This window comes from Pezoporus wallicus, unplaced genomic scaffold, assembly GCF_028554395.1.
Source record: "Pezoporus wallicus isolate ANWC-B61680 ecotype Strahan unplaced genomic scaffold, APGP_CSIRO_Pwel_v1 contig_6484, whole genome shotgun sequence".
Classification (NCBI taxonomy): Eukaryota; Metazoa; Chordata; class Aves; order Psittaciformes; family Psittacidae; genus Pezoporus; species Pezoporus wallicus.
Window position 1 is genome coordinate 3,773,899 of NW_026638903.1, and position 13,211 is coordinate 3,787,109.

The window sequence follows — 13,211 nt, forward strand, 5'->3', positions numbered from 1 at the left end:
TGCCTGGTCTTGATTTGAGAGCTGAGAATGCTGAACACCGTAACTGGGCGCATGGTGGATCTGCAGCCACCAAGGTGAAGATCAGGCATGCCCAGGTTGGTAGGGGAAGAGACAAGAGTTTTAGGTGTGTAAATGGAGAAGGGGTTGTCCATAGAGCCTGCTCTTGCAGAGATTATGCAGCAGTAGGTGGTTTTGTTCTGTCTGCTGTTCCTAACTGCCATGTAGCCCTCGTACCAAATGAGTAGGAACCAATGCACATCTTAAAGCCCCATATCAATTTTGCTTTTAACAGGAGCAGGGGAGAACTGCTTTACTGCTTGAAAATTTAGGCCAAATACATATTTTTAAAACAGAACTCTTAAAAATGAACAACTTTCCACAGGTTCTTTGCCGCTCAGAAAAATCTGAGAATGCCATTCTAGTGACTTGATGTGGAGCCAAGAAAAAGCAGATCAAGAGCTGTAGCAGTTTCAGTGGCACATGCGACAGCAGAGGGCAAAGCATTCTCCCAGCTAATATTTTCCATCTTATGGATTCTAGGAATACATAAAACTAAGCAGGAAATCTAAAAACCAAAACTGGAGTAAGCTGCTTGAACTCTCATAAAGACAACTTAGGAATTAAGGAGTGAATAAATTTCCTTCCTTGAGGACCTCCCTGTTCCCCTGTAAGCTGCACCTCCTGCTGTTTATGCTCTCCTCAGCCCTAATGCCTATGGGGCTGGTCACACCAGTCCAGAACAAACTGCTTGCTGAAGTAAACAGCATTTGCCACAGGAGCTAGTATTTCTTTTCATGGAAAACTCTGAAGAAAACCACTTGATTAAAAAATACTTTATTAGGAGTACAGTGTACCTGCAATGTACTTTATAAGGCATTTTCTATAAATGACTATTTCTACTATATATATATCTGGCTGTTCCTGTTCATATTTTTCAAATACTTTAGTAATGTTGTGAATAACACCTTTAGAAAAACCTACATCTCTTTAGTTCATAAATGGTCAAGCAGTACAAGTAGCTTTGGGAGAGGTTTTAATTAACTGTAAGGCAGTTTTAAAGTTAAGTTATCACTATTTCCCCTTTGTCCCCAGTGAACACTTTCTTGTTTTAAATAAACCGATTATGCTGTAACAACAATAGCTTATTATTTTCCCATTTCATCTCTCTTTCCAAGCCCCCTGTATGTACACTTAGCTTTTGAGCCAGGAAGTCTCAGCCTCCAAAAACTACACTCCTACGAAAAGCTGGAGCCTTGAGGGGCATGTTTGTCACTCTCTGTCCATAAGTACCTGCCTGCTTTCAGGTAGCCCAACCACCCATTGCAGTCCAGCTCTGCAGCAAGGGGCTGAATGTGCTCTGCTGCTGGAGCTGGAGCCTTCGAAAAACCCACTAACCTGATGATGCAAAGCTGCATGTAGAGCAATCTCCCTCTTGTGTGCTGGCAGGAGTATAAACTGTTTGTATAACAGGTAAAGAGACAGCGATTCAAGTTTACTGGTTGCAGGATATTAACAATTGTAGTGTCTTCTCTATGACAGATCCATCTGGACAGGGAGCTTATGGCACTTGTGTTGTAGAAGACCAATGGATACTTAAGAACTAAAGCACGTTGTGTTCCATGACCAATTCTGCCATAACTGTGCCTTAAACATTTATTGCAACATTGTGATAAATAATATACACACCGTATCTTTTAAAATACCATATAAACCATACCTCAGGAATAGGGAGCCAGCTTCCCTACACAGTATCCTACAACATGGCCCTAGCCTGGCTGGAATTTATTTTTTAAATCTAAAACCAGGTCTGTAAAACTGGATAACTACATACAGTAAGCAGCCTACGCTATTACACAATTAATGTAGTATTGGCATTAGACTCATATAAACCCTTGCACATCAGCAAACTCAACTGCAGTGCCAGGTGTACTGTGGACATTGCCATCTCTGAGCCCATGCTGGGCAGAGGCGGGTGGGAAGTGGCTAGGCCTTGTTTCCACGTTCACGTAGCATCTACCATTTCCCAGGAATCGATGTTCCACACTCATACCAGCGAACATAGTTAATGTCGGTCTCTCCACCAATTTTTCCAAATTTGACAGGTTCCTGACGGACGGCCCTGAAAAATCCTACAACAGAGAACAGGGTTGGGTTTGCATAGAGCCTTCACAGGACAACTTCCTTTGATTACGCTGTGATGTCCGTGTGCAGCTCAAGTAAGGGCTACACTAGGCCCTGAGCTGTTAGCTTGCGTGCCACACACAGCACTGTGCTGCCCCTGCACGGAGGGCACGCTGGCATTTTCCACCGAACTCCCAACACAAGCAGCAGCCCTTGGGATGTCTGCAGTGCAGGAGAGGTGAAACCTCCCTCCCTTTGAGGACCCAGCACTCACCCATGGGTGGTGCTAGCAGGGCTGGGCCAAGACTCCTGCCTTAGTTTCCCCTTGGCTGCAGCTGCTGGTGGCTTCTCTAAACAAGAGATGGTTCTTCCTCACAAAGTTATAATGATTGAATGGTTCCCACTGCAGCAGCCTTGACACTGCAGTAAACCTAAATAAAACCTGACAGCTCGGGATATTTCACACTATCTCCCCATCCCCAGGTGAAAGAAATGCTACATATTCCAACTGTTCCATATGACAATTCACATGCTTGCCAGTCAAATGGTTAAAGTGAGGCATTAGTGCTGAACTTAACCTGATCATCAGGAATGTGTGTGTGGCTAAAGCATGCACCTGTGCTCACACACACACAAGTGACTGTTCTGCCACTAATACACAACAGTAGTCATCATTCACCCTGCACTTTGGGCAAATGGGTGTAGTTAGTTCCAGTTTGAACAGAGCTCGTCTTGCTGCAGCCAGGGAGGAACCCCACAACAACAATCTGTTCTTTCCTCTGTCCAGTTCATTGACTAGAAGACACGCTATGGCAGAAATAGGGTTTCTGTTGGTTGTTTTGTTGGCTTTTTTGCTTAGGTTTTTTTTTTTTCTTTGTCTCTACAAAATTAATGTAGCTGATGAATTCACTCAATAAATCCAGTTGCAGAAAACAAATCGGTTTTAAATGTCTGGCGCAGATTCACTTAAATTAAAAAAAAAAAGCTTAAAAGACATTTTAGATTGGATTCAGACAATCCCTTACAACAAACAAAGCACCTTTACAAATGGGCAACAGTGATGGGGAAAGGAAAAGCAAAGCCCTCTTAAAAAAAAAAAAACACACACACACACCCCCCCCCCCAGTAAAAAATCCCATGAGCAAACGCCCTTAAGCTCATTTACCTAACTCTCTTCAGGAAAACTTGTGAGAGATTTTGGCACTTTGGTCTCCCTCATCTAAGTCAGCACATTCCTGTACTTCCATAAGGTGCTTTATAAATCATAGAATCAGCTGAGTGGAAAAGTCCTTTTAGATCATGAAGTCCAACCATTACCCCAGCACTGCCAAGACCACCCACTAAGCCATGTCACTGAGGGCTTCATCAAAATGGTTTTTGAACACTTCCAGGGACAGTGCTTCTGTCACTTACCTGGGCAGCCTGTTCCAATGCCTGATCACCCTCTGGGTGAACAAATTTTTCTAAATATCCAGTCTAAACCTCCCCTGGCACAGCTTGAGGCCATTACCTCTTGTCCTGTCACTTGTTACTTGGGAGAAGAGACCAGCCACCTCCTTGCTATATTCTCTTTTCAGGTAGGCTTAGAGACCGATAAGGTCCCCCCTGAGCCTCCTTTTCTCCAGAATAAAGAAATTCAGATCCTTCAGCAGTTGCTCATAAGACTTGAAGCACTACCTTCAGGATGAAGCACTGCCTTCAGGAAGGTTTGGACAACACACTGATACCATACCAAAAACCGTTCTATCTTCCTTGGTAAAATACTCCCTGACACACTCAGCCATGCACATCAATGCTGCCTGTGTCCGTGCCCCCTCAAGGGCATGGAACCCTTCACAGCAGCATTGCTGCCAGCAAGCAAGGCAGGCACTCAGCTGACAGAAGGACAATCTTACGGTTTAGCCTCAGCAACATGTGAACCATAGCCATAGGCATGGGGCAGGCTGCATTTAGGACATCCAGTCCCATGCTCAGTCAGACCAGGCTGGAATTCTAGGCACTTGGTTCAAATGAGTGCACACAGAATTACTGCAGTGTGAATTATGTTTTCCAGTAATAACCTTTTGGTGTTTAATTAAGACTAAACAAAGCTGTTTAATGCCCAGCTGCTGATTTACTGCACTTTAAATCAACCTTACTAGTTTGAACATAACACTTCATGCCTCTCTGCAAACACAAATTTGTGGTTGGATTTAAGTATGTAACACCAGCTGTGAATAATCTGTTGGCATGTTTGAGACAGGCGGAAGGCTGTTTACTACCTGACAGAACCTGAGTCATAACCGTCTTTTGATAAGTCATTGTTCATCTTCAAAAGCCCCTCAAGCCTGTTCTGCCTGCAAAGCCAGTTCTCCCTTTACATCACCCGCCCTGGCAGTGGGCATTGCATCCACCGCAGGAAAAAGAAACATGCAAACAAAGGAATTGTCAAGGGTTGCTACACAGAGAGGCATAAGGAATTACCGTCTTTGACCGGCAGATCTTCTTGCTGTCCTGTCCTTCCATCTAAGAATGAGTCTACAAACTGACAGTGATCTTCTCCATGGCCCCGCTGGTCTCCTATGTTATAAAATTTTCCTGAAAGCAAACAAGCAGCAATGTTCAGTGAGGGCTATTTCCAACAACCACCGGAGGCCATGGGCTGTGAAATTTGCTCCGTGGGGAAACCAAGGTGAATGCTACGATTCTTTTCCTCCCAGGATCTGTAGCTGTAATTTGAATATTATGTGCATACTCCAAGTACAGTGCTCTTGGCTATAGAGAAAAGTGCCTAATTCATGGCCAAAACCTATACCTGAATGCATTTTTTCCCCACCTTACATTTCATACAGTAAGCAAAATTCTGTTATTACCTAGAACCTCATCCTGATACTACCAAAAATAAGGTGAGTTTTGCTAGTGATTTCAACATAAGGCAGATTTGGTTCCTTTCACAGAGCCCCCAGTACCTTCAAGGATGTTTTTGTGTCACCTCATAAGACACCCAAGCCTGTTTTATAAATCATCACATTTTTACAACACGTATGTGCAAGTGATAGCCTTTAAGGAATATATGACCCCAGTATAGTAACTGCTATCCAGAACATGAAGTGTGCCCTTGTATTTATTTGCAGGATTGCTTAACTTGACTGCAACTGAGTAGAAAACAAGGTCTCAAATGCCACATGGAGCATGTGCTGATATTGTGGGCTGTGCTTACCCTGTTAACAAGAGCACAGTGAAGGAATTCTGACGGAGGTGTTTTTACTTAACTGATTTGGTTTGCTGGACATTAGTAATAACTTAGTTCAGAAGATGGAGGAATTGATGCTACACTCTCTTTCCAAGCCCTGGCAGGAAATACTCTCAGATGAATGTACCTTTTTCTCTAAACTCCTTTCATAGCACTTCTTACTACGTTCAGCCTTTGGCTGTGAGGTTGAAAGGAAATGTGAGAGCCTTTAGATACAGGCTCAGTACTCAAGTGTGAGCTAAGCAGGAAGTCCAGTTAGATGCTGGGCGTCTTGAATCTGCGCCAGTCTGGCCATTTGAGGGATGGTGAGATGGCTTATGTTACTGCTCCTTAAGGTGCAATTAATAAAGTAGCAGACTACCAATAAACGTTCTTTTTCTCATATTATTTTTTTTATCTGATCAGTGCTTTGCCAAGAATCCTCACCTCCAGCTGATGGTGTCTGTGCACACAGTTCTTCCCTAGCTTTAGAAAATTATTTATGACTATCCAGTTCTGGCTGCAGGCATGTTTTTTTCCATAGGAGAACTGGTCAGAGGGAGTTCCTTTCAGCAATTCTTTGGTTTGAATTGCTGCCCAAACCAGCATTTTTTTTTCCATGGCGTTGAAGGTCACACTTAGAATTTTTTTTCCTCCCCTTAATAAATACTTTTTTCTTTAGGTGGCCTGCTTTTCTGAAATGCCTGCACTGACTGCTCTGGAGGACTGTTAAATGAGGTCAGCAGTAGATGCTGGTTTATAGAACAGTCCTGGCATGTGTAGCATAGATCAGTTTTTTCTTCATGAGACTGAATAAACCAGATATTTTTATGGCTAACACAAGAGCCATAACTTTCAGATATGCACACACTCTCCTGGCCCACAGCGTAACCTATGCATAATTCCAACAATTTCTATACATAAATTAGCAGTGTTCTCAGTAAATTTTTACTTCCCAACTCTTTCCATAATAAAGGAACACACTTAAAAATATTTAGCTGACAAATGGCTGGATTTATCTTTCTCATCTGGGGTTAGCAATTCCAGCATAAAGTAAATTTTTCTTTTTTTTTCCAGTGTTCCCATATGGGTGGTCTTAAGAAAATTAGTTACCATCTTTGTTTTATACATTATGAATTCTGCAACTGTAGACATAGAAATATATGCTAAAACCAGTTTGCAGTGATATGGTTGTTGGCTGCCTTGTAGAACAGCATCTGCACAATGCACCCAAAGTTCAAGATCACTGTGCTGCTTAAACAGCAAAGCTCCAGAAGGTATTTTCAGCATATGGTGGAACTGGGGACCTCAGCGCAGCCCCTCACTGCTGGCTGGCACTGGCAGGATTTCATCCTCTGGCCGTGGGGGCATGGTGAGATGAGGTATGACAGCGAAGCACATCTGAACAGAGTCTGGCTTCAAGCTGGAAACTTCCTCACTCACATACAGAGGCCCATGCCATGGCAGTCTCACTTAAGAAATGGGGGGATGGGACAGGACGCTTTCCTTCATCATAAATATTTCAGTTATTTCAACAACTGTTGACAACTGGTCAGCACTGGTTGTAACAACTCAAGGGCAAGAACCAGGCTTAGCAAGTATAACGAATACAATGTGGCTGCCATAATCTTTCTCCAGCAAGTTAAGTCACCACCCTTCCAGCAAGAACAAAAACAATCTGATGAAAATGGGAAAATGGGCTCCTAATACATTAAACTTTTCTTCTAAGAGTGAAGTAGCTTTCACTGCAGTGTTACCTCACTGATTTGGGGCTAAAATTGAGTCCTGCTAGATTAGCACTGCTATTTCCTCTACTGGCTGGTTTTGTGATACGCTGTGCCTCAGTGCCAGTGTTTGTCATTTGATCACGGTTAGTACAGCAACAGCTGAATGAATAATCTCTCTGTTCAAAACAGTTGCTTTTATTCACATAACTGCCAAGGTATTGTTTATGTATGAGGTATTGTACTTGCTTTCCTTCCTTGTCTGCTCATGGGAGCATGGTAGCAGGTTCAAGGCCGTACAGCTTAAAATTGTATTGGCATGGGCTGCCCTACCCTCTCCTGCTCTTTTCTTTCCATGTGTACAGAGAGCAGAGTCCTGCTCCTGTGAAGTGCTGAGCTCCAAGATGGGGCAACTTTGGATTACAAAGTCACAGTTTCTCCTAGTTAATGTAATTCAAAGTAATGAACATACTACCTCTAACTTACACTCAAAAGATATTTCCTGTGCACAGTTACATATACTCCTCCTACTCTGGCTGACATACTATTATTGTTGTGATAGAGTTGTCTATGCAGCTCTGATGAAAGACTGAAGAAAGCCAGGATCTTGGGATGGATTATAAGAAGTTAACATATTTCTAAATATAGGTTGTACAATCTGCATCAGACACAAAGTTCTGCTGAACTATCACCTACCCTGAAAAACACTTTATAGGCTGTCTCCCCAGCTTATACACAGCATATGTCACTTGATTCAGGTCTTAAAGACATCACACTCCAGTGACTTCAGACACTGAACAAAACTTGAGAAGATAAGGCCAGGAGGCTGCTGTTAGTAATTCAACAGAAGGCGGCAGAGTGGTGGAGCGGAGAGGAGAGAGCTTGTAAGCGAAACTATGGAATGTGATAACAAAATAAAAATGTCAACACAGGTCAGTAAACCCTTGTTGACCAGAGTTGTAGCTATTTATTTATAAGTAATGAAGTAACCAGATGTTTATCAAATGGGATAGGAATGACTGAGTTCAGTCCTGGTATCAAATGAGGCCCTAATCCTCTAATTAAGAACTACTCCAGGCTACCCTTTAAATACAAATTTGGCACCTTCACTGGCAGAGATGTGATCTATCTCAATTTTCTGTATGACTGCTGGGATACTAACAGGTATTCAGATGAATAAAATCAAATGACTGTCAGAGAGAAGTAACTCTTGAGTCTGAAAATTCAGTATCAAACACATCAATGATTGCTGAGCACAACCAATCTACTGTGCTCATTAGTCTGCCTATGGACCTGATTTAACACACATGATCACAATTCAGTAGAGCTTGTCTATATTAAACCTCTTAGTTCTGGAACCATGATATCTTTAAGAAGCATATCATATGGACAACACTGATTTGAATGTCTCTTACCCGTAAGTGAATCACTGAGGTATATCTTGTATCTCAAAGAGTTACACAGCTGCACACCTACAAACTTCTTATACCAAGTCCTCTTTACGTATTGTTTCCCTTTGCATTCTGAATAGGTGTCTGAATTGAATGGGATTTCAGTCCAGATAGCATCCTTTCCCACTGCAGGAGAAGAAAAAAAGAGGCTGAAGTATGATGCTGCACACAAAATTATGTACAACAAATACATTCAAATAAATAGAAATAGAAGCCTTGAGGGAGCAGAATGCACCATGGCACAAGTCACCTGCATTTTGAACATGAAAGATCTGTCAGGGAAGCATCAAAGGCTGCAGATATGACTGATGCAGTGAACTGCTGCTGCTCTCTGTGTGTGGTGCCAGTTTGGAATAAGCTCATACTAGGACCTTTTTAGGGGGACAGTGACTGTGTGTTGGCAAAACTCATTCACAAGGTTTGTGATACAGTCACTGTTTTTCAGTGTGTTCAAGCCAGGACAGTCAACTTGCAGCAAATTGTATATGATTTAGCAAAAATACACATAAAAATTTGTGTCATGAAGTACATGGAAAGTAATGGGTGTCTCAGTGTTTGTCAAAGTGATGCCCATTACAGATGCAAAAAGCAGCCCAATTTGCTTGAGTGATCTCAGCTTTTCTTCAAAACGTCGCACAAAAGACAGCAAGAGCCTCTTCTAAGTGTCCTGAAGCAGAGCTGGATCAAGCTTTCAGAAGTAGAAAACTTTTCTAAAGCACAATGGCAGATAAATAGCATCCTCTGAGTTGTGCTCTGTTAACTCACTTAAAAAGCATGGAGTATCTTACTCATTTTACAGAGCTTTCTTTTGCCTTAGCGACAAGGCTGAGAAAATATGACGCTGTCCTTGGCTCATTTGTGTATATTGGTTTGAAGCCATCCCAGCTGCCATGGAAGCACCACATCGGCGGTGTTCCGCTCAGGTAAACAAGCAGCCTGGCATGAATTCCTTACCAGGGGTATGGGTGGAAGGAGTGAAATAATGTGCGAATGCTTCTTGATTCCATCACTCATTTAACTGGTGTAGGGCAGCCACCCCCCTCGTAAAATTATGCTATCTTATTTCTGACAAGCTTCCTGATCAGAAGACTCTATACTATACATAAAAGGCTTACTTGAAATTGGCTCGTTCACTCTTGGGTCCACTGGGGGAAGAAAACAAACATTCAATCAGATGCTGTAAAAAGAACTTTCCCAGTGTTTCAATGGAAAAGCATTGGTAAGTGTTTTTCTACAGCTGACCTAAGCTGTAATTTGTGAAACAGAAAGAGTTTTGGAAGAAAAGTTGATTTTTTGTACCAAATTAAATAAAGGGAATATATTTTTATGTGAAACTACAATATCAATGGGCTTTTAGAAATTTCACCTATGGGACAATACCAGTCAAACACAGTTCTAGTAAAAACAAGAGCTTAAACCCATAACCAGCAAAACCCAATTCTACTGCATCTTTTTTAAAATTTCATTTCCAAAACTTAAAATAATAAAAAGGACCCCTCTGTAATACTTGCCACTCAAAAACTTGGCTATGAAAGCCCAAAAGTGAGAAATGGATGTGTGCAATTAAGAAAAAATAAAACTGCCTGCATAATTCGTCCAAGCTAAATAGCAGACAGAACATAAGCCTTGTCATTCCTGAAAACTACACTTGGCACAAACATTTTTTTCAGTTTTAACAATTTAGGATTACAAAGAGTGCATTCACAATTTTTAAGTATGTGTGGCATAGTCTGAACTCCTCCCTGACTAATCCCTTGCTCAGCTAGATCTCCCATCATCAGTGGACTAGATGAGGACTAGATCTAGCACTAGATGAGGACTATAATATTACTACACCTGGCTCAAAATGCAGACTGAAAAAAAAGGCTAAATCTATTTTGTGTTTTATACGATCCTTAAGTACTACCAACCCATAAACACTTCTACACAAAAGATGGTATCATGCTTGTATAAAATCAACAAGTCAACTGTAGTTAGCCTTACTGGGATCTGGAACAGAGAAAGCAAAGGCAGTCTCCAATTCTCACCTCTGAGTCAGATAGGACTTAACTTGGGAACCGCCTACGGTCAAAACAGGCTTGTAGACACCTTTTTAACAGTTTCACAGGTGAGTAAACAGGACAGAAGGGGACATACTGGATCATCAGCTTTTCCCAACTGCTATTTCTCAATCCTTATTTTAGCCAAAAGACATCACTATTATACAGCAGCCTTATTGAACAGGTAGCAAAGGTGCCCATAAACACACCAGCCCAAAGAAAAACCTTATGTTCCCCATCCAGAAGTCATTAATGAGTTTGATAGATACAAAAAGGTCAGGAATATTAATCTTAAATGACTGAGTCTTCTCTAAGGAATTAGGCTTCTTCATAATGAGCACCAAACTCTCTGTGCTCGTGTTTGTTTCTCCTGCATTCTGGCCATCTTACATCCTTACACAATACAGCCCTGAATGCAGCTGACCTTCCAGACACTACTGTAATATGTTCAGTAGTAAAATGGCAGTCTGGATATAGTGAAGAGCAAGACCAAATGCACAAAATGAAGCAAGAGAGCCTTTCATATATCCCCCAAACTTGAATACTAGAGCCACTGTAAATGACGGTCAGACCTTTGGAAGCTCTCACCTGATTCAGTACTGAAGGCCACAACATTGCTACTTGGACCTTCACCAAGAGGGTTTCTAGGTTTCACGTGGAATTCATAACTGCGGAATAAAATAGAAGAGATGATAATTTTGCAAACCAAGCATTCTTTCAGACTCTGGAGCAAGCAAACTGCCAACACGCACTTCGGTGCTACTTGCTCTGGGAGAGGAACAAAAAGGCCTCATTTCTTGGTCTGAAAACACTGAAATAGTCTTTGTCCTCACTGTATAAGGCCTCTCTGAACACATAATTTACCAGTCCTTTTGATAATTATTTGCACATGTAATATTAACGTTTGATTTAATGCACCACTGGTTTAAGCCGGTCTCCTCTCATGCATGCAGTTTCAGCTCTGGCAAAGGGAGAAGTTCAGGTGAGGTCAGAAATAATCTGATAAGTAGAGATTGAATAAAGCACATCATTGCTATTTATTTGCTTTTTTTTAATGCATAAGAACAAAAACCTCCAATTCAATGCCTCTCAGGCCCATCAACAGTAATAGACTGGGCCAGTAGTGAAACAGCATGTCTTCCAGATAGGAGCTCAGCCAAGGCAAAGATCCAATTACCTGAACATACATTAATAGTAAATATATGATGTAATGAGAGATGTTGTGCAGCACCTCTTTCTTATCTCTTTATAGTCATGTCACACACCAGTCTGTACTATAGATATCTCATAATCTCTTTTATTCATAAGTCAAACACAGTGCTATGAAAAAGGAATAGAATAATGAAGAAAATCCAAGCCAGGCTTCCCTGCTTAAGCTTCTCCCATGTCTTAATACTTTATTATTGGACAGTGGGATTGAGTGCGCCTCAGCAAGTTTGCCGATGACACCATGCTGTGTGGTTCGGTTGATACGCTGGAGGGAAGGAATGCCATCCAGAGGGATCTTGACATGCTTGTGAGGTGGGCTGATGCCAACCTCATGAAGTTTAACCATACCAAGTGCAAGGTCCTACACCTGGGTCGGAGCAATCCCAGGCACAGCTACAGGTTGGGCAGAGAAGAGATTCAGAGCAGCCCTGCGGAGAAGGACTTGGGGGTGCTGGTTGATGAGAAAATGAACATGAGGGGGCAGTGTGTGCTTGCAGCCCAGAAAGCCAACCTTATCCCAGGCTGCACCAAAAGGAGTGTAACCAGCAGGTCGAAGGAGGTGATCCTGCCCCTCTGCTCTCGTGAGACCTCATTTGGAGTACTGTGTGCGGTTCTGGTGTCCTCAACATAAAAAGGACATGGAACTGTTGGAACAAGTCCAGAGAAGGGCCACGAGGATGATCAGGGGACTGGAGCACCTCCTGTATGAAGACAGGCTGAGAAAGTTGTGTCTGTTCAGCCTGGAGAAGAGAAGGCTGTGTGGAGACCTCATAGCAGCCTTCCAGTATCTGAAGGGGATCTATAGGGATGCTGGGGAGGGACTCTTCATTAGGGACTGTGGTGACAGGACAAGGGGTAATGGGTTAAAACTTACACAGGGGAAATTTAGATTGGATATAAGGAGGAAATTCTTTCCTGTTAGGGTGGTGAGGCACTGGAACGGGTTGCCCAGGGAAGCTGTGAATGTTCCATCTCTGGCAGTGTTCAAGGCCAGGTTGGACGCAGCCTTGGGTGATATGGTTTAGTGTGAGGTGTCCCTGCCCACTGCAGGGGGGTTGGAACTTGATGATCTTAAGGTCCTTTCCAACCCTAACTATTCTGTGATTCTATGCTTCTATGATTATAGTCATGGACAGGCAAGATAAGACAGCTTCCTACTGCAGTTCAGCTCTAGGTAAACAGCTATTGACAGACAGTTGCAAAGCTAAAAAATATTACACAGAAGACACCGGACAGGTGAGGCAGAAAAGAGAGTTACAGGGTTGAACACTGGACACAGATAAGATCTTACATGAAGGGCAGACCTGGAAACAGACTGTTTCCCCTTCCTCCCAGCAGACACTAACCCAAACCAACTGTTTCTCAGCTCTCCTGGCTGTAGGCTGGTAGGACCTGGGATTTTCTCACTACTCAGCAATGGCTCAGTGCCTCCCTGTAGGACCTGCATGCCTTCTAT

General features: G+C 42.5%; 1 protein-coding gene across 1 annotated transcript in view; it reads right to left on the reverse strand.

Annotated features, from left to right (window-relative positions):
- Positions 1 to 1,635: 1,635 nt before the first annotated feature.
- The window catches only part of ABI3BP (ABI family member 3 binding protein), a 159,594-nt gene continuing 148,018 nt past the window's right edge, over positions 1,636 to 13,211 (reverse strand). The window contains 5 exon segments of the mRNA XM_057413009.1: positions 1,636 to 2,129; positions 4,585 to 4,698; positions 8,472 to 8,633; positions 9,623 to 9,652; positions 11,135 to 11,214. Of these exon segments, the coding sequence (XP_057268992.1) occupies positions 2,014 to 2,129; positions 4,585 to 4,698; positions 8,472 to 8,633; positions 9,623 to 9,652; positions 11,135 to 11,214 (502 nt within the window). The 3' untranslated portion in view covers positions 1,636 to 2,013.